The following is a 21,320-nucleotide window of genomic DNA, read 5'->3' as shown; positions in this document are numbered from 1 at the left end:
CTAGGCGGGTGACACGGAGGAGTTGGACACGGAGGACACCTCGGTGCGCGAGGTGGAGACCTCGGAGCCATCGTCCACCTTCTTGCCAAAGAGCTGCAGGATGCAGTTCCGGAACTGCGGGGACAGACAGGGGGACAGACAAGGGGACAGACAGGGGGACAGACAGGGACAGACAGGGGGACAGACAGGGACAGACAGGGGGACAGGGACAGACAGGGGGACAGACAAGGGGACAGACAGGGGGACAGGGACAGACAGGGGGACAGACAGGGTTATAGATGTTGATGGGGTTGTAGACGGTGACCCTGTCCCTATCTCCTATCCCATACCCTGGCTGTGTCCCCATGTCCATAGCTGTGCTCAGGTGTGTCCCAGGTGCCCCCAGGTGTGCCCTCACCTGTCTGTTCATGAAGACATAGATGACGGGGTTGTAGATGGTGACCCTGCCCCTATCCCATATCCCACATCCCATACCCTGGCTGTACCCCATGCCCTGAGCTGCGCTCAGGTGTGTCCCAGGTGCCCCCAGGTGCGCCCAGGTGCGTCCCTCACCTGTCTGTTCATGAAGACGTAGATGATGGGGTTGTAGATGGTGGCGCTCTTGGCGAAGAAGGCGGGCAGGGCTGCGGTCAGCGGGTGGAAGGCGTAGCCGGGGTTGGCGGCGGCGAAGCAGGCGAACGTGGTGTAGGGCCCCCAGCAGAAGCAGTAGGCGAGGATCATCACCACCACCATGCGAGACACCTCCTTCTCCGCCTTCTGCGTGGACTCCGACTCCTTCTGCTGGGCTGCCACCTGCGGGGGGGGAGATTGGGGGGGTTAGGGGGGTCCTGGGGGGGCTTGGGTGGGGTTATTGTGGGGTTTGGGGGGATGAAGGGGGTATAAGGGGAGTTTTGGGGGGGATAAAGGGGGTATAAGGGGAGTTTTGGGGGGGATAAAGGGGGTATTATAGAGTTTTTGGGGGGATAAAGGGGGTATAAGGGGAGTTTTGGGGGGGATAAAGGGGTATAAGGGGAGTTTTGGGGGGGATAAAGGGGGTATTATAGAGTTTTTGGGGGGATAAAGGGGGTATAAGGGGAGTTTTGGGGGGTTATTGGGGTATAAGGGGAGTTTTGGGGGGGATAAAGGGGGTATAAGGGGAGTTTTGGGGGGGATAAAGGGGGTATTATAGAGTTTTGGGGGGATAAAGGGGTATTATAGAGTTTTTGGGGGGATAAAGGGGGTATAAGGGGAGTTTTGGGGGGGATAAAGGGGGTATTATAGAGTTTTGGGGGGATAAAGGGGGTATAAGGGGAGTTTTGGGGGGGATAAAGGGAGTATAAGGGGAGTTTTGGGGGGGATAAAGGGGGTATTATAGAGTTTTGGGGGGGATAAAGGGGGTATAAGGGGAGTTTTGGGGGGGATAAAGGGAGTATAAGGGGAGTTTTGGGGGGGATAAAGGGGGTATTATAGAGTTTTGGGGGGGATAAAGGGGTATAAGGGGAGTTTTGGGGGGTTATTGGGGTATAAGGGGAGTTTTGGGGGGGATAAAGGGGGTATAAGGGGAGTTTTGGGGGGGATAAAGGGGTATAAGGGGAGTTTTGGGGGGTTATTGGGGTATAAGGGGTGACTCCTGCTGGGCTGACACCTGCGGGGGGGGGAGTCGGGGTTTAGGGGGGTCCTGGGGGGTATCATGGGGGTTAGGGGGCGTTAAAGGGGGTATAGGGGGAGATTTGGGGGGTATAAAGGGGGTATCATGGAGCCTTGGGGGCTTTTTGAGCCAGAATTTTTTAATGGGGTTTTCCTGTTTGATTTCTTTGTTTTAACCCAGGACTTCTAATTTTTTTTTTTTTTTTTTTAATTTCTCCCTCCCCACCCCCCCCAGGTTTGTTCAGGTCGGGATTTTTTTTTTTTTTTTTTTTTTTGGGGGGGTGGAGGTTCTCACCGCACGGATGGCCATCCAGACTTGCAGGTAGCAGAAGATGATGACGGCCAGCGGGAAGAAGCAGCAGGTGACCATCAGCACCACCATGTAGGACTGGACACCGGGGTCCGAGCTGCCGCTGAACACGTCCGGCCCGCACGAGGTCTTCAGCCCGTGGGGCCAGTACCTGGCCAGGAGGACATCGCGGGGTCAGGGGGGACAAAAGGGACCCCCCAAAATCCTCAGGAAGGCTGCGGGTTCTGGGGATCCCTGGGGACCTCGAGGGGTCACCCCTGAAGCCGCCTTGGGGACACCCGGGTCACTCCTGTGGGGTCCTGACCAGGATGGACATCGAGGGGTCAAGGGTGACAAAAAAATTTTGGTGGCCACCCCCAGAAAATCCTTGGGAAGGCTCCGGGTCCTGGGGGTCCCTGGGGCAGTCCTGGGGACCCCCTTAGAGCCGCTCTTGGGGACACCTGGGTCACCCCTGAGGGGTCAGTACCAGGCCAGGGGGGACATCAGGGGGTCAGGGGTGACAATAGGGACCCCCCAAAATCCTCGCGAAGGCTCCGGGTCCTGGGGGTCCCTGGGACAGTCCTGGGGACCCCCTTAGAGCCGCTCTTGGGGACACCTGGGTCACCTCCAGACCCTCCTGGGGGGCTCTGGGTCATCCCCACAGGGCCAGTCCTGGTTCAGGGGTGACAAAAGGGACCCCCCCCAAAATCCTCAGGAAGGCTGAGGGTCCTGGGGATCCCTGGGGACCTCGAGGGGTCACCCCCACAGCCCCGTCTGGGGACCCTCGGGTCCTCCCTGGAGCCTCTGACAGCGCTGGGGACACTCGTGACACCCCAAACCCACCCTGGGGACACCCGTGTCACCTCAAACCCCTCCTGGGGACACCCGTGTCACCCCAAACCCACCCTGGGGACACCCGTGACACCCCAAACCCACCCTGGGGACACCCGTGTCACCTCAAACCCCTCCTGGGGACACTCGTGTCACCTCAAACCCCTCCTGGGGACACCCGTGTCACCCCAAACCCACCCTGGGGACACTCGTGTCACCTCAAACCCCTCCTAGGGACACTCGTGACACCCCAAACCCACCCTGGGGACACCCGTGTCACCTCAAACCCCTCCTAGGGACACTCGTGACACCTCAAACCCACCCTGGGGACACTCGTGTCACCTCAAACCCCTCCTAGGGACACTCGTGTCACCCCAAACCCACCCTGGGGACACCCGTGTCACCCCAAACCCCTCCTGGGGACACTCGTGACACCCCAAACCCACCCTGGGGACACCCGTGTCACCCCAAACCCACCCTGGGGACACCCGTGTCACCTCAAACCCCTCCTAGGGACACTCGTGACACCCCAAACCCACCCTGGGGACACCCGTGTCACCCCAAACCCACCCTGGGGACACCCGTGTCACCCCAAACCCCTCCTGGGGACACTCGTGACACCCCAAACCCACCCTGGGGACACCCGTGTCACCCCAAACCCCTCCTGGGGACACTCGTGACACCCCCAGACCCCTCCCCAGGATCTGAGACCCCTCCCCACCTGCTCCAGCCGAAGATGGGGGGCGCGGTCCAGGCGCAGGACCAGACCCACGAGAACAGGACCCCGGCCATCGCCAGCTTCCCGTCGAACTTGATGTTCCCGAAGGGTTTGCACACCACGAACCAGCGCTCCCAGGAGATGATGGCCAGGGACCACAGCGCCGTGATGCCTGCAGGGGGTTGGGGTGGTTATGGGGCTGCCCCATAGCACCCGGACCCATAGAACACGGCCCTACAGCTCCCAGACCCATAAAACCCCATAGACAACCCCATAACCTCCAGTCCCTTCTATGGGGCGGGTGGCCAGGGACCACTGCGCTTGGGGGGTTTGGGGTGGTTATGGGGCTGCCCCATAGCTCCCAGACCCATAGAGCCCCATAGAACATGGCCCTATAGCACCCGGACCCATAGAGACTCCCTGACCCACATCCCAGCCCCACATCCCTGACCCCAGCCCTACATGTGTGACCCACAGTCCTGACCCACATCCTACCCCACACCCCATATGTCTGACCCACATCCCTGCCCCAAATCTCTGACCCACGGTTCTGACCCACATCCTACCCCACACCCCATATGTCTGACCCACATCCCTGCCCCAAATCTCTGACCCACGGTTCTGACCCACATCCTACCCCACACCCCATATGTCTGACCCACATCCCTGCCCCAAATCTCTGACCCACGGTTCTGACCCACATCCTACCCCACACCCCATATGTCTGACCCACATCCCTGCCCCAAATCTCTGACCCACGGTTCTGACCCACATCCTACCCCACACCCCACATCTCTGACCCACATCCCTGCCCCAAATCTCTGACCCACGGTTCTGACCCACATCCTACCCCACACCCCACATCTCTGACCCACATCCCTGCCCCAAATCTCTGACCCACGGTTCTGACCCACATCCTACCCCACACCCCACATCTCTGACCCACATCCCTGCCCCATATCCCTGCCCCAATCCCTGCCCCTCATCCTTGACCCATATCTCTGACCCACATCCCTGACCCACATCCCTGACCCAAATCCCACCCCACACACCACATCCCCACACCCCAGACTGACCACAAGCCATGCCCACACCCCCACCCCACACCCCCACCCCACACCCCAGGCTGCCCACACCCCCACCCCACACCCCAGGCTGCCCACACCCCCACCCCACACCCCCACCCCACACCCCAGGCTGCCCACACCCCCACCCCACACCCCCACCCCACACCCCAGGCTGCCCACACCCCCACCCCACACCCGGACTGACCGCAGGCGCTGACGGTGTAGCCCTCGATGATGCACATGGGGTGTCCGAGGATGAAGTAGCCGAAGATCTGGTTGACCACGCTGATGGTGCTGGCGATGACGGTCTCGCCCAGGTCGGCGATGGCCAGGTTGACCAGGATCCAGTTCAGGGGGTGCCGCAGCTTCTTGAACTTGGCCGTGGCCACCAGCACCAGCCCGTTGGTGAACACCGAGGCGATCACCACGAAGATCATCCACAGCGACGTCAGGTTGTACACCCAGCGCGGCGCGATGTGGTAATTGGGGCCCTCGAAGGGACCTGGGGGATGGTGTGGGGTCAGTGGCGGTGTCCCCGAGCGACCCTCGTGTCACCTCGTGTCACCTCGTGTCGCCCTCGTGCCCGCGCTGTGCGGTGGCAGCGGTGGCGGAGGTTGGTTGTTGACGCCAAAACTCGTCCAAATCTCTGTCAAAATGATCCCCCCGTGTCCCCCCATGTCCCTCTGCTCTTCACGTGTGGTGTTGCTGTTGGTGGAGGTTGGGTTTTGGCCCCAAAATTCCCCGAGACTCCCCCAAATCTCCCTCTAAATGTTCCCCCCGTGTCCCTCTGTGTCCCCTCATGTCCCCCCATGTCCCCCCACACCTTCACAGCGTCGCTGCCATCGATAAGAGTTGGCGTGGGTTGATCGTTGACCCCAAAAGTTCCCCCAAAACTCCCTGAAAATGCTCTCCCTCGTGTCCCCCCGTGTCCCCTCATGTCCCCTCATGTCCCTTTGTGCCTTTCGGTGACCCCCAATGTCCCTTCATGTCCCTTTTTTGTCCCCCCCCATGTCCCTCCACGTCTTCACCGCGCGTTGTTGCCTTGTTGCCATTGATGTCCGCTGACCCCAGAACTCCCCAAAACTCCCCCAAGCCCCCTCCCCCCGTGTCCCCCCGGTGTCGCCCAGTGTCCCCTCACGTCCCCTGATGTCCATCTGTGTCCCTTCATACCCCTCCCTGTCCCTGATGTCCCCCGATGTCCCCAACACCTTCACCGCGCGCATCTCTACCGTTGGTGCACCTTGATCGCCGACCCCAAAACTCTCCCCAAACTCCCCCAAAACTCCCCCAGGCCCCCTGCCCCGGTGTCCCCGCGTGTCCCCGCCGCTCACCGCGTGTGTTGTTGCTGTTGGTGTAGGTGAAGACGCTGTCGCGCGTGGTGTCGTCGTCGTCGTGACGCCGGCGCGCGGCGAAAACCGCCCCGTCCCAAACGCCCGTCGCCATCGTCCCCAAGTGCCACCAGCGCCACTGCCCCGGCCACCCGCGCCCCCCTGCTCTTATAACCCCCCCCCGCCCCCGGATTAGCCCGGAACCCCCCCCCCCCCCCCAAAATCCCGTCCCTGAGCCCTTAATTGGGGCCGCGCGGATCCGGGGGGGACGCCCCGAGCTCACCTGAGCAGCCGGGGTGAGCTGATGGGATTGACGCCAGCGTTAATCCCCCTCTGTTTCCTGGACTGTGCCCCCCTTCCCCTCTTCGGGGTCCGAATTGGGCCCCCCCGGGACCCTCGAGATCCGAATGAGACCCCCGGGATGGGAATCAGCACCCCCAGAAACCCCCCCCGGGACCCCCCCAAAACTCAGCGTTAATCACACCCAGCCCGACGTTTTCTGGATCGTTTCCACGCCCTCCCGAGGCCCAAATTTCCCTTCCCCGGGATTTAAATTGGCCCCCACGGGATCCCCGCGATCCGAACGGGACCCCCGGGATCGAAATCGGCACCCCCGGAAACCCCCGGGACCCCCCAAGACCCCCGGGACCCTCCCCCAGACCCCAGAGCTAATTCCCCACCCCCAGTTCCCAACTGGGCCCCCTCGGGATCCAAACTGGGACCCACAAGTGTGGGGCTGAGCCCCCAGGACCATCGCTGGGCCCCCCGGGATGTGACACAGCCAGACCCTGCCCCACACGGGAGTTCTGCCCCATAGCGGGGTCCTGACCCCCGTCCTGCCCCATAGCAGGGTGTTGATCCCCCCTCCTGCCCCATGGCCACGTCCTGATTCCCCTCCTGCCCCATAGCGGGGTCCCGACCCCCCTCCCGCCCCATATCAGCCTCTTGAACCCGCTCTGACCCACATCGGGGGGTCCTGGCCCCCTCGCCCCACAACACTGTGGGTTCCGGACCCCTCCTGCCCCAAATCGGGCTGTCCTGACCCACATCGAGATCCTGCCCCCATATCGGGGGGTCCTGCCCCACATCGGGGGGGGTCCTGACCTACATCAGGGTCCGTACCTCCCTCCTTCCCATAGCGGGGTCTTGAGCCCCTCCTGACCCACATTGGGGGGGCTGTTCTGCCCCACATCGGGGTCCTGCCCCACATCGGGAGGGTCTTGACCCACATCGAGATCTTGCCCCACATCGGGGGGTCCTGACCCACATCAGGTTCTGTACCCCCCTCCCACCCCATAGCGGGGTCCTGAACCCCTCCCGCCCCACATCTTGGGGTCCTGCCCCACACTGGGGGCTCGGGGCCCCCTCCTGACCCACATTTTTGGGGTCCGGCCCCCCCCCGATCCCCGAATCGGGGTCACGGGGCCGCGTTACATCACGGGGGGCTCCGGCTCGGGGCCAAGTGGGGCACGGGGGGAGCCCCCCCCCCCCCCACAAAAACACCCCGCCCCCCAAAATAGCCGCAGCCCTAATTAGCAATTAACCCGGGGTGGGCGGATTAACGAGCGGGGGGGGCGAATTTGGGGATCCTGGGGTGTCCCCCCTCCCCCCGTTCTACACCCAAGGGAGGTCCTGGGGGGTCCCGGGGGTTGGGGGCGCTCCCGGGGGGGGGGGGGTCACCCCAGAAAGGCCCCCCAGGCCTGACCTTAATCCCCTCCCCCCGGGGGGGACCGGAGCTGCCGCCCCCCCCCTTCCCCCCCCCCCCCCTTAATCCCGGGATTTTCGGGTCGCCCCGGGGGAGTCCGATTAGGGGGGACACGGAAATTTTAATCCCCCCCCCGGGGAAAAGGGGGCGCAGAGCGGCGGAGAGAGAAGCTTGGGGGGCTCCGGGGGGCTCCGGTGGGGGAGCTGGGGCGGTTTTTGGGGGGGATCTGGGGGTCACGGGGATGCTTTTGGGGAGGGGGAGTCGGGATCGGTTTTGGTGCAGTTCTGAGGAGTTTAGGAGCGGTTTGGGGGGGGGGGGTTTGGAGCAGCTCTGAGGGGATGTTGGGGGTTCTGGGGGGGTCTTGGGGGTTCGGGGACTCCCTGGGGGGGGGGGTCTGGGAGGGTTTTGGGGCGGTTCTGAGGGGTTGTAAGGGAGTTTGGGGGCTCGTGGGGGCTCCGGGGGTCTCTGGGGGGGCTCTTGGGTGGGGTCTGGGGGTTCTCGGGGGTCTCTCAAGGAGGTTCTGAGGGATTTTGGGGCAGTTCTGAGGGGTTTTGGGGCCATTCCGGGAGTCCCTGGGGATGCTTTGGGGGGTCCGGGGGGGTCTCTGGTGCAGTTCCCGGGCGGGTTCTGGGGGGTCCCGTGGGTTCCGGGGGGGTGGGTCTGGCTTAGGGGGTGGTCGGACCCCCCCTAAATTGGGGATGAAGGGGGCGGGCGATGCCCCCCACCCCCATTTCTGCCCCCCATGCCGGGGGGTGGCCGGTAAGTGCTGGGGGGAGCTCGGGGGGGGGAGGGGCTGGGGGGGCTCTGTGGGACCACCAGGAGCTGTCGTGGGGCCACCAAGAGCCACCGGTGGGTGCTGGGAGTCACCGTGGGTCCCTGTGGGGAGGGGTTGGGGGCCACCAGTGGGTGCTGGGGGGCTGCTCTGGGGCCACCACGAGTCACTGTGGGCCACCAAGGGCCACCGTGGGTGCCGTGTGTCACCGCGTGTCCCCTGTGGGGTGTCCCCTGTGGGGTGTCCCCTGTGGGGTGTCCCCAGGGGTGACCCCGTGGGTGTCCCCCGCGTGTCCCCCCCGGGCCGTGCGGCCGGAATTCCGCTAGTTCTGAACTTTTTCCTGGAAAAAAAGCTCACTACTGGCAGAACTCGGCTGCGCGCCCCACTGCGGGGACACCTGGGGGGCACGGCGGGGACATTTTGGGGACAACACGGGGGCATTTGGGGGCACCTGTGGGGCGCTTGTGGGGCCGGGGGCACTGCGAGGATACTGACGTGGCACTTGTGGGGTATTTGTGGGGCACTCGGGGGTACTTGTGGGGCCGGGAGCACCACAGGGGCACTTGGGGGCACTGCGAAGACACTTGTGGGGCACTTTTGGGGCGTTTGGGGTGGTACTTGTGGGTCTGAGGGGCACTTGTGGGGCACTTGTGGGGCACTTGTGGGGCGGCCCCCCCCAAAGCAGAGGCAGCAGCTGCGTCTCCAGTGTTTAATGCGGGGGGGGTTTATGTACAACGGAGCCGTGGGGCTGCCCCATAGCGGGTGGGGAGGGGGCAGAGCTGCCATGGGGCTGAGCGCGGTGTGGGGCAGAGCCCGATGTGGGTCAGAGCCCGATATGGGGCAGAGCCCGATGTGGGGCAGAGCCCGATGTGGGGCAGAGCCCGATGTGGGGCAGAGCCCGATATGGGGCAGAGCCATGGGGCAGAGCCGTGGGGCAGAGCCCGATATGGGGCAGAGCCATGGGGCAGAGCCATGGGGCAGAGCCCGATGTGGGGCAGAGCCCAATATGGGGCAGAGCCATAGGGCAGAGCCATAGGGCAGAGCCCGATATGAGGCAGCCCTGGCTGGGTCGGGCCCGCTGTGGGGCAGCCCCGCCGTGGGGCAGCCGCGCTGTGGGGCCGGGCCCTACGCCGGGGACACCTGGCTGGAGGACACCGAGGACACCTGCGTGGCCTGGGACGAGCCGGACACGTCGTCCTCGTCCCCGAAGGGGCTCCGGCCACAGAACACCAGCTTGAGCATGCAGGAGCGGAACTGCGGGCAGGGGGCGGCACAGTGGGACCCCAGACCCATAGAGAGGCCCCAGACCCACGGAGGGACCCCAGACTCACAGAGGGACCCATAGGAAAACCCTCAGACCCATAGAAGGACCCATAGGAGAGCCCCCAGACCCACAGCAACACCCCGTTCCCCCCCCCCCCGCTGTCCCATTGTCCCCACTGTCCTCACTGTCCCCATCACCCCACTGTCCCCATTGTCCCCATGTCCCCACTGTCCCCATTGTCCCCATTGTCCCCATGTCCCCACTGTCCCCATTGTCCCCATTGTCCCCACTGCCCCCCTCACCCCCACTGTCCCCATTGTCCCCATTGTCCCCACTGCCCCCCTCACCCCCACTGTCCCCATTGTCCCCATTGTCCCCACTGTCCCCACCACCCCACTGTCCCCATTGTCCCCACTGCCCCTCTCACCCCCACTGTCCCCATTGTCCCCACTGCCCCTCTCACCCCCACTGTCCCATTGTCCCCATTGTCCCCATTGTCCCCATCACCCCACTGTCCCCATTGTCCCCATGTCCCCACTGTCCCCATTGTCCCCATTGTCCCCACTGCCCCCCTCACCCCCACTGTCCCCATTGTCCCCATTGTCCCCACTGCCCCTCTCACCCCCACTGTCCCCATTGTCCCCACTGCCCCTCTCACCCCCACTGTCCCATTGTCCCCATTGTCCTCACTGTCCCCACCACCCCACTGTCCCCATTGTCCCCACTGCCCCTCTCACCCCCACTGCCCCCCTCACCCCCACTGTCCCCATTGTCCCCATTGTCCCCATTGTCCCCATCACCCCACTGTCCCACTGTCCCTATTGTCCCCACTGTCCCCATTGTCCCCATTGTCCCCACTGCCCCTCTCACCCCCATTGTCCCCATTGTCCCCACTGCCCCCTCACCCCCACTGTCCCCACATCCCCACGTCCCCACCTGTTTGTTCATGAAGACGTAGATGATGGGGTTGTAGACGGTGGAGGCCTTGGAGAAGACGGAGGGGATGGAGGCCAGCCCCACATCGAAGGGGTGTCCCCGGTGCGTCACCACCCAGAGCGCGAAGGACGTGTAGGGCAGCCAGCACACCAGGAACCCCAGCACCATCACCACCACCATCTTGGTCACCTCCCGCTCCGCCTTCTGCGTGGTGGCCGACTGCTCCTGCTGCTTGGCCACCTGCGGGGACGGCGTGGGGACAGCGTGGGGTCAGACATGGGGGGATACGGGGTCAGACATGGGGGGATAGAGGGTCAGACATGGGGGGATAGAGGGTCAGGTATAGGGGAGAGTGTGGGGTCAGCGTGGGGTCAGATATAGGGGAGATGTGGGGTGAAATATAGGGCAAGTGTGGGGTCAGGCACGGGGTGTAGGGTCAGACATGGGGGGATACGGGGTCAGACATGGGGGGATACGGGGTCAGGTGTAGGGGTCAGGTGTAGGGGACAGCGTGGAGTCAGATATAGGGGAGATGTGGGGTTGAAATATAGGGGAAGTGTGGGGTCAGATATGGGGGACAGTTTGGGGTCAGGTATAGGGGTCACTTATGGGGTCAGTTTGGGGCACTCAGCCATGCCACTGACCCATGGGGGTCTCAGACACGGGGGGGCTCACACAGACGATTTGGGGGGGATTCGCTGAACCCCAGCACTGACCCCCACTGAGCCCCCCCCGCTTTGGGACCCCCTAAGGACCCCCCACCCCCGGGGACCCCTCCTCTCCTGTGCCCACAATAAACCGTGTACCCCAATAAATCCGTGTATCCCAAATAAACCGTGTGCCTCCCAAGACCCCCTCGAACCCCCCAGGACCCTCTGGGACCCCCCAAAATCCCCGGAACCCTCCTCGGGACCCCCAAAATCCCCTCATGGTGCAGAGGGTGAGCAGCAGCCGCCTGTAGGAGAAGATGAGGATGGTGGGGACCCTGCACTCCCCTGATCCCCCGGAGCCCCCAGGACCCCCCAGAACCCCTCGGGACCCCCCCAAATCCCCTCACCGCGCGCAGGGTGAGCAGCAGCCGCCCGTAGGAGAAGATGATGACGGTCAGGGGGAAGCCGAAGCAGAAGCAGAAGAGGAAAATCACGTAGGACTCGTTATTCCATTTATTGTCCGTCGTGTACCAGTCCGGGCCGCACGAGCACTGCAGCCCCTCGGGGATGTACCTGGGAAGGGGGGGCGCATGTGAGGGGAGGGGGGGTCACACCTCTGTGGGACCCCCGAACTGCCCCCGGGATTCCAGAACCGCCCCCGGGACCCCTGAAAATTCCCGGGACCCCCGAACCCCTCAGGAGCTCCTCAGCCCCTCGGGGATGTACCTGGGGAGGGGGGGCACATGGGAGAGGGGGTTCACACCTCTGTGGGACCCCCGAACCGCCCCCGGGATCCCTGAAAATTCTCGGGACCCCCGAACCCCTCAGGAGCTCTTCAGGGATGGCGAGGGCAGGGGGGAGTTGCCATGGGACCCCCGAACTCAGTCCGGGACCCCCAAACCGCCCTCGGGATCAGTCCCTGGGACCCCCGGTATCCCCCTGGAATCCCAAAATCTGGGTGCTCAGAACCCGGAGGGGGGAGGGGAGTGGCTGAGGGGAGGGGGGGTCGTCGCACGGCTGAGGGACCCCTGGACTCACCCCGGGACCCCCGAATCACAGTCAGGACCCCCAGACCCTTAAAACCTCTCAGGACCCCCAAAACCTCTGGGGATCCCCGACCCCATCCAAGACCCCCAACCTCCTGTGAACCCTCAACCCCACCCAGGACTCCCAAATTCCCCATGGGACCCCCAGATCCTCCTGGGATCCCCAAACCCCCTCAGGCCCCTGACCCTCCCGGGATCCCCAACTCCCATCGGAACCCAAACCTTGGGGACCCCGTGACATCCCAGGGACCCCCAGATTCCTCCTGGGATCCCCAGACTCCCCCAGACCTGCTCCAGCCGAAGAGGGGGGGCACGGAGGCGATGAGGCCGAAGATCCAGGTGATGGCACAGCCCAGCACCGCGTGGCTACCCCGGAACGTGAAGTTGCCCAGGGGCTTGCAGATGACCAGGAAGCGCTCGAAGGCCACCACGGCCAGGGACCACAGGGACACCATCCCTGGGGACAGGGGACATGGGTGACATCCCTGCCACCACGGCCACCACGGCCAGGGACCACAGGGACACCATCCCTGGGGACAGGGGACATGGGTGACATCCCTGTCACCACGGCCACCACGGCCAGGGACCACAGGGACACCATCCCTGGGGACAGGGGACATGGGTGACATCCCTGTCACCACGGCCACCATAGAGACACTGCCCTGTGCCAATGTCATTGTATCCACACGTCCCCATTGTCCCTCGTCTTGGTGCTCCCATGTCCCTGTGTCCTTGTGTCCCCTTGTCCGTCTGCCCGCTCTCCCACACTTGTCAAGTCCTACGCGCCCAATGTCCCCACACCCAGCGCTCCTCGGCCAGCTGTCCCCATCCCCAATGTCCCCAGACCCAATGTCCCCATCCCCAATGTCCCCAAAGCCACGGTGACCTCCTGCTCTATGTCCCACACCCCCAATGTCCCCAAACCCAACACCTGAAGGACATGGTGACATTGTTCCTCTTGTCCTCCATGCCCGACACCCCCAGACCCCAGGTCCCCAAAGCCACGGTGACCTTCTACCCCAGATCCCACACCCCAACACCCCCAGACTCAGTGTCCCCAGCCCAAACGTCCCCAGACCACGGTGACATCGTGCCCCGTGTCCCACACCCCCAACACCCCCAGTCCCAAAGCCCCCCGACCCAACACCCCCAGACTTAACGTCCCCAGACCCAACAGCCCCAACACCACGGTGACCTTGTGCCCCCTGTTCTACACACCCAACACCCTCAGACTCAAATCCCCCAGACCCAAAGCCCCCAGACCCAAAGCCCCCAGACCAAACACTCCCAGAACGTGGTGACCTTCTACCCCACATCCCACACCCCCAAATCCCCCAGACCCAAATCCCCCAGACCCAAAGCCTCCAGACCCAACACCCCCAGCCCACGGTGACCTTCTACCCCACATCCCACACCCCCAAATCCCCCAGACCTAAATCCCCCAGACCCAACACCCCCAGCCCACGGTGACCTTCTACCCCACATCCCACACCCCCAAATCCCCCAGACCTAAATCCCCCAGACCCAACACCCCCAGCCCACGGTGACCTTCTACCCCACATCCCACACCCCCAACACCCCCAGACCCAACACCCACCACCCCTTTCCCCTTTCCCTCACCTCCCAGCGTGGCTGCAAACCCCTCGATCTTGCAGGCCAGCGGCCCCAGTGCGAAATACATCTGGGAGAAGCTGTAGAAGGCCGTGGTGGAGCCCACGCACACCACCAGCAGGTTGGCCACCGCCAGGTTGACCAGGATGTAGTTGAGGTGCGACCGCAGCTTCTTGTACTTGGCCGTGCAGACGACGGTCAGCGCGTTGATGGGGACGCCCAGGACGATCAGCAGGAACATGAAGGCCGCCATGGCCCTGAAGATCCCGGGGCTACCCAGGTGGGTTTGGGGGACCAGGAAAGGGCTCAGCGCCGTCAGGTTGGTGGTGTCCAGGGTCATGGGGATGTAGAAATCTTCGGGGAGTTCGTCCCGCATTTCCCGTGATTTCTGCATGGTGACGGCGACGGGGGGGACGGCGGACAGGTGGGGGGTGATGGGGTGGATCTTTTATAGGGAGGGGGGCGGATGGGACCGACACTCCCCCCATTAATAATCGGGGTTTAGGAGGCAAAGCGCGGCTGAGCTCGGCTCATCCGGTGGCCGGTGCTGGCCAAGCTGGGCTTAGGCACCCGGCAAGCGGCTTTCGGGGGGTCTTAATCACCCCCAAGCCCTGATTAGTGGGGTTGGGGTGGGGGATCAGGGGGTATCAGGGCCCCCCCCATCCTAAAAGGGCTTAATTGGGTGCTGGTGCAATGGGGAGGGGGTGGGGGCGGTGGTCCTAAAATACCCTCAGGTGCTGGGAGCGGTTGGGGGTTTTGGGGGTGCTGAGGTCCCGAATTAGAGTCTGAGAGCTCTCTGGGATCCCAAATTGGGCCCCAAAATCTCCTTGGGAACCCATACTGGACCCCAAAAGATCTTTGGGAACCCAAATTTGACCCCAAACGATCCCTGGTACGACTCTGTGCCATCAAATTGGACCCCAAAACTCCTGGGGATCCCAAATTGCACCCCAAAACCTCCCCGGGACCACCATGCATGCCAAAATTTTACTGGGACCATCCTGTGCCCACAAATAGAACCCCAAAAAGCTCCCTGGGATCCCAAGTTTGAACCCCAAACCTTCCTGACCCCCCTCGCCCGCACCCCAAAACCTCTCCCGAGCCCCCCCAAACCCCCTAATTCCCTCCCCTGGATTTTGGGGTCCCGCTGCCCCCCCCCCCCCCCCGGTGCCACAGCAGGGCTCAGGGGACTTCGGGGGTGGATCCCGGGGGATTTTGGGGGGTCCCGGGAGATGTTGAGGGGTCTTGCCCCCCTCTCGGGGTGTGTGGGGTGACATTTGAGGGTCCCGGGTGACATTTGGGGGGTCCCTACCCCCTATGGGGGTACTACATGTCCCAGGGTCCTTCTGGGGACCCCCCCCCAGGTACCCCCCTAATCCCGGGGGGGGGGGGGCGGTCGCGGATCGCCGGGATTAGGGACAATCCCCCCGGAGATGACCCCGATCCGAGGGGGGGCAGGGCGGGACCCCCTAAACGGGGAGGGGGGGGTGGATAAAAGGGGGAGGGGGAGAGGGACACATGGGGTAGGATTGGGGGGAGGGGTCCGGGGGTGGGTTTGGGGGTGTCCCAGGATGGAGGGAGTGTCCCGGAGGGTTTGGGGGGGCTTTGGGGCTGCCCCTTGGGGGGGGGTCCCGATGGTTTGGGGTTGCTCTGTATTGGGGAAGGGGGGGGGGGGGTTTGGGGGGGCTAGGGGGAGCGGGAGGGGGGGGATTAGCGCTCCATCCCCGCTCATCCCCTCCCGGGCCGGGGGGGCACCCGGCCCCCGCCCCCACCCCCCCAGGGACGTGCTGGGCGGACTGGGAGGCACTGGTGACTACAGCGGCTATACTGGGGGGCACTGTGCTCGGACTGGTTGCCATCATCCCCGTACTGGTCCTCTACTGGTGGACACAGCGCCCATACTGGTCCCCATACTGCTGTTCGCGGTGCTCATACTGGTCTCGCACTAATCCGTGTGGTCCCCTCGCTGGTCCCTGTTATCCCCATACTGGTCCCTCAGTGGTGTCTGTGGTGTCCATACTGGTTCGGTACTGGTGGACATGATCCCCATACTGGTCCCGGCTGTTCCCGTACTAGTCCCCGCTGCTCCTATACTGGTCCCAGCTGTCCCCGCTGTTCATATACTGGTCCCCGCTGTCCCTATAGTGGTCCTTGCTGTCCCTATACTGGTCCCCGCTGTCCCTGCTGTCCCCGGTACTGGTCCCCGCTGTCCCTGTACTGGTCCCCGCTGTCCCCGCTGTCCCTATACTGGTCCCCGCTGTTTCCGTACTGGGGCAGCGGGACCCAGGGCGGGCGGGGCGTGGTCAGGGCGTGTCCGGGGCGTGGCCCTGACAGGGGGCGTGGCCTAGTGGACCGTTACGGCCGTTGGATTTCAAACCCTTGGCAGCGCGGGGGGGCACAGGCCACGCCCCCTCCGGCGGCGCTTGACCGACATTCCCCACAGCCAATCAGCGCTCCGCGTCCCGGCGCGGGGCCCAATGAGCGGCCGCGCGCGCTCCGATGGCCCCGCCCACCGTAACTGACAGCGCTTCCCGCCAATTCCAACGGCCCGGCGCGAGCGCGCCGGCCCCGCCCCGGGAGGGCGGCCCCACGGACCAATCACCGCACGCCGACTCCTTGAGTGACGGGACGCCCGACCAATGAGCGTGAGGCTGAGGGGCGGGGCCAGCGCCGCTCCGGGTTCCCGTCGCCGCTCGGTCCGGGCCGCCCCCCCCTCCCGCCCCCCCCCCTCGGGCCCCCCCCCTCAGCTTCCCCCCCCCCCCCCCCCCCGCGGGTTCTTCGCTGCGAAGAAAATGGCGGCGGCGGCGCCGAGCGGCGACGAGGGGCGGCTGTGAGTGAGGAGGGGGCGGCGGGGCCGGGGGGGGGCCGCGGCGGGTGTTGGAGAAGGCTGTGAGGAGAGGTGGGGGGGGGGGGGGGCGTCGCCCCGTGCGCGCGCGCGCGCGAGAGAGACAGAGACCCCCCCCCCCCCTTCTCTCCCTCACGCCCCCCCTCTCTCTCCCCCCCCCCCCCCCCCCCCCCCTTTCCTTCCCCTCACGGGCCGGGCGGGAACCGGGAATGGCGGGCGGGGGGGGGGGTGTGTGTGAGGGCTGGGGGGGGACTGTGAGCGCCGCGAGTGCGTCACGAGCGACCGCGGCCCCCCCGGAGGGCGGGAGGGGCTCCCCAGGCTCGGGGTCCCCTCGGTGGGACCCCCCGAACCTTCACCGGGACACCCCCGACCCTTCCGCGCCGTCTTGAGACCGGGGGGCACCCACTTCTCCCACATCCCCTTCCCCCCTCAGTCCCCAAAATGCGGCCCCCCCCCACCCCCCCCAACCATCCCCGAAATTTGGGGACCCTCCCCTTTCTTTCACCGTCCCCGTGTTGCCCCTTTTGGGGTGGGAGATGGGGACCCCCATTCTCCTTGGAGGGACCCGGCATGAGGAGACCCCCGCCCCCCACAAGGGGACACACCCCCCCGCCCGTCCCGCGCACGCCGAGCGCGGGGAATCACCCCAAAAACCGCCCGAAACCTCCTCCGAGTCACCCCAAAATCCCCCCCGAGTCATCCCGAGCCTCCTCCCGGGGTACCCCAAAACCTCCCGAGTCGCCCCGAATTCCCAGAGTTACCCCAAAACACCACGAGTTATCCCGACCCCCCTCCCGAAGTCACCCCAAAACCTTCCCGAAGTCACCCCAAAACCTTCCCGAAGTCACCCCAAAACACCCTGAGTCACCCCAAAATGTTACGCTTGCGCTGCGCCCCAAAATACCCAAATTTTGCCTCAAACTGCCATTCTCATGTGGTGCCCCAAAGTACCCCGGGTTACCCCAAAATACCCTGAATTTCCCCAAAATGCTGCACCCCAAATTCTTGTGTGCACGTGGTACCCCAAAATATTCCGAACTGCCCCAAGGTGCTGCAGCCCGAAATACCCAAAAATGCCCCAAACTGCTTCTCCTGGTGAGCCCCCAGCCCCCCGAGTTGTCCCAAAATGCTGTGCCCCAAAATGCCCCAAATTTCCCCAAACTGCTGCTCGTGCTGCGTCCCAAATCCCTCTGATTTACCCGAAAGTCCCCTGAATTGCCCCAAAATTTTATGTTTATGCTCCACCCCAAAATACCCAAAATTGCCCCAAAAAGCTTTTCACGCTGCACGCCCCAAGCCCTCGATTCACCCCAAAATCCCCCAAATTTCCTTGAATCGCTGCGCTCACGCGGTGCCCCGGAATACCCCAAATTGCCCCAAACTGCAGCTCACGCAGCGTCCCCCAAACCCCCAGATTTACCCTAAAATCCCCCAAATTTCCCCCAATTGCTGCACTCACGCAGCTCCTCTAGACTCCCCGAGTTACCCCAAAATACCCTGAATTCCCTTAAAATACAGCAGCCGTGCTGAGCCCCGAAATACCCAGAATTGCCCCGAAGTTGCCCCAAATGTTCCCCTCACGCTGCTCCCAGAAATGCCTCAAATTCCCCCAAAACGGTCGTGCTCCCATGACCCCTCTTGTTCACCCCAAGTTCCCCCAAATCCCACCTGGAATCACCCTAAAACTGCCCTCACTCCCCAAAATCTCACAAATCACCCCCAAATCACCCCAAAATTTCCCAAATTCCACTGGAATCGCCCATATTTCCCCAGAACACCCCAAAATTTGGCTTTTCACGCCCGACATTGCTGTGCCCAGAGTTGTGGCTACCCCAAGACCTGCGGGACCACTTGGGATCATCAACCTTGGGGCCACCCCAGACCCCCTGGGAACCCCCCAGGGCAACCAAGAGACCCCCAGGACCAGCTCAGATCCCCCTAGGACTCCCGGGGCCACCTCAGACCCAGAACTCTGAGACCCCCAGGGTCACCCCAGACCCCCCCAGGGACCCCCAGGGCACGGGGGTGGGGGGAGGTCCCTGGGAGTTACCCCTTGTCCCAACCCCCCCCCCCCCCATCCCGACATTCCCACACCCTTTCCCAAACAGTTTTTGGTGCCGTTTTTGTGACTTACAGCCCCAAAATGTGGCTAGGCGGCCACCGGGAATAATCCCCAGGAACGGGGACGGGCTGCTGGCATCGTGGGGGACCCCTGGGGGACCCCTGCGGGGGGATGCATCCCCCTCCCCACCCTGTAACCGACCCTATAACGGGGGTCCCTCCCCTCTCCCGGCCTCACCTGTCTGTGTTTCCTCACCAGGATGGGACCCCCGCGCCGGTGACAGCGGTGACACCGAGGACGGGGGTCCCATGCCACCCTTCCACCCCAAATTTCCCCCCCAAGGGGGTCCCATCCCCGGTGACACCGACACGAGGGTCCGATGACAGCCCCGGTGTCACCACGTGCTGACCACGACCCCTGGGGATGGTTTTAGTGCCGGTCGCTCCGCGGGGTGGACACGGGGCTGCCGGACACTCGGGTGGCCGAGCCAGGACGGGGATTTGGGGATGTCCAGCCCGGCTGTAGCCATGTCCACTCCGAGTCCTGTTCCCTCCGTGCCCCCCACGCCGCCGACTGACCAGCACTGGGATGTTATTCCGGCCACGGCCGTAATTCCTGCCAGTCCGGCTGCCCCTCCTTCCTTCTCTTCCTCCTCCTTGTCCTGGCTCCGGCCGGGTCCATCCCATGCTTTGCCCAATTCGGTGCCGTTTCACCCCGTGCCGGTGTCTGGGGCTGTGTCCGTGTGTCCGGTGGTGTCCGTTTGTCCATCGGGGTTTGCGTGTCCGGGACTGGCCACTGCTGTGTCCAGGGAGATGCAGGGTCCTGTGTGTCGGTGTCCGTGTGTCCAGCACTGACCAGTGCTGTGTCCAGGGCTGTGTCCGTGCATCCCTTGGTGTCCGTGTGTCCAGTGCTGGCCCATTCTACGCCTGGGAATCTGTGAGGCTGTGTCCGTCCGTCCATCGTGTCCGTCCGTCCATCGTGTCCGTGCATCCAGTGCTGACCCGTGCTGCATCCGGGGATCCCCAGGGCCATGTCCGTGCGTCCATTGAGGCCGTGTCCGTGTGTCCGTTGGGTCCATGCATCCAGCACTGACCACTGCTGTGTCCGGAGAGTTGCAGGGCATGGTCCACGTGTCCATTGGGTCTGCGTGTCCAGTGCTGACCAGCACCATGTCCAAATAGTGGCAGGGCCCTGTCCGTGTGTCCGGCACTGACCCATTCCACATCCCCGTGTCCATCCTGTCCGTGTGTCCATCACTGACCGCTGTGTGTCCCCGCAGGGAGGAGAAATCCGAGGAGAACCTGCAGCGTCCGCCCAAGGCCAAGAAACCCAAAAAATCCGGCAAGGAGCCGGAGCCGGCGCAACCGGCGGCCGAACCCGCCGAGGCCGGCAAGGCCGAGAGCTCGGAGGGTGCCGGGGCGGCACCGGCGGCACCGGAAGCTTCGGCGTCTCCGAAACAGCGCCGCTCCATCATCCGCGACCGCGGGCCCATGTACGACGACCCCACGCTGCCCGAGGGCTGGACGCGCAAACTCAAGCAGCGCAAGTCCGGCCGCTCGGCCGGCAAGTACGACGTCTACCTGATCAAGTGAGGCTTGAGGGGGGTCAGGGTGGGGTGTGGGGGTGTGGTCGCTTCCGCTGACCGCTCGCTGACCGTCCGCTCTCCGTCCGCAGCCCGCAGGGAAAAGCTTTCCGTTCCAAGGTGGAGCTGATCGCCTACTTCGAGAAGGTGGGGGACACCTCGCTGGACCCCAACGATTTCGACTTCACGGTGACCGGCCGGGGTAGCCCCTCGCGCCGCGAGCAGCGCCCGCCCAAGAAGCCCAAATCGCCCAAAGGCCCCGGCACCGGCCGCGGCCGGGGGAGGCCCAAGGGCAGCGGCGGCGGCGGCGGCGGCGGTTCCCGGCCCAAGGCGGCCACGGCCGTGTCCGAGGGGGGCTCTGCGGCCAAACGGGCGCTGGAGAAGCCCCCAGGGAAGCTGCTGGTCAAGATGCCGTTCGCCCCCGGCCAGCCGGGCCCCGCGGCCCCGCCGGCCCCACGGAGGCCGGGCCGCAAGCGCCGGGCCGAGCCGGACAGTCCGGCCGTGCCCAAGAAACGCGGGCGCAAACCGGCGGGGGCTACGGGGCCGGGGGGGCCGGGTGGTCCCGACAAGAAGGCGGCGACTCCTCCGGCCGTGCAGGAAACCGTGCTGCCCATCAAGAAGAGGAAGACGAGGGAGACGGTGGTGGTGGAACCGGTGACAATGGCGGCGACCGCCACCGCCACGACGACGACGCCGCGGCCGCCGCCGACCCCTCCGGGCCCTCGAGGCCCCCGCAGCGCCCGAAGCCCCGGCCGACGCAGCAAGGAGGGCAGCCCCAAAGGTCGGGGGGCTCCCCCCGCGCCCCCACCACCGCCGCCACCGCCGCCGGAACCCCCCCAGAGTGACCCCAAGGACAGCGCCAGCCCCCCCCCCCCGCTTCCCCCGCCGCCGCCGCCGCCGCCGCCCCCCCAGGACTTGAGCGGGTGCTCGGAGCAGAGGGGGGGTCCCGCGGCCCCCGACGGTTGCACCAAGGAGCCCCCTAAGACTC

General features: G+C 64.7%; 3 protein-coding genes across 3 annotated transcripts in view; 1 reads left to right on the top strand and 2 right to left on the bottom strand.

The window, feature by feature from the left end:
- On the bottom strand, nucleotides 1-5,974 carry LOC134055556 (red-sensitive opsin). The gene is made up of 6 exons (XM_062511959.1): nucleotides 5,863-5,974; nucleotides 4,737-5,033; nucleotides 3,468-3,636; nucleotides 1,922-2,087; nucleotides 553-792; nucleotides 1-114 (listed from the first exon to the last, which is right to left on the bottom strand). The coding sequence occupies exons 1-6, from the start codon at nucleotides 5,972-5,974 to the stop codon at nucleotides 1-3; spliced, it is 1,098 nt and encodes a 365-aa protein (XP_062367943.1).
- A 3,487-nt stretch (nucleotides 5,975-9,461) lies between these two features.
- LOC134055696 (blue-sensitive opsin) lies at nucleotides 9,462-14,237 on the bottom strand. Its single transcript, XM_062512147.1, has 5 exons — nucleotides 13,853-14,237; nucleotides 12,521-12,689; nucleotides 11,594-11,759; nucleotides 10,537-10,776; nucleotides 9,462-9,590 (listed from the first exon to the last, which is right to left on the bottom strand). The coding sequence occupies exons 1-5, from the start codon at nucleotides 14,235-14,237 to the stop codon at nucleotides 9,462-9,464; spliced, it is 1,089 nt and encodes a 362-aa protein (XP_062368131.1).
- A 2,400-nt stretch (nucleotides 14,238-16,637) lies between these two features.
- LOC134055680 (host cell factor 1-like) overlaps nucleotides 16,638-21,320 on the top strand; it is a 36,112-nt gene continuing 31,429 nt past the window's right edge. Inside the window, 3 exon segments of the mRNA XM_062512113.1 lie at nucleotides 16,638-16,673; nucleotides 20,030-20,338; nucleotides 20,425-20,891. Coding sequence (XP_062368097.1) covers nucleotides 20,241-20,338; nucleotides 20,425-20,891 — 565 coding nt within the window. The 5' untranslated portion in view covers nucleotides 16,638-16,673; nucleotides 20,030-20,240.

This window comes from Cinclus cinclus, chromosome 33 (genome assembly GCF_963662255.1).
Source record: "Cinclus cinclus chromosome 33, bCinCin1.1, whole genome shotgun sequence".
Classification (NCBI taxonomy): domain Eukaryota; kingdom Metazoa; phylum Chordata; class Aves; order Passeriformes; family Cinclidae; genus Cinclus; species Cinclus cinclus.
The sequence above is the reverse complement of the archived record's forward strand: the minus strand, read 5'-3'. Positions and strand labels throughout refer to the sequence as shown.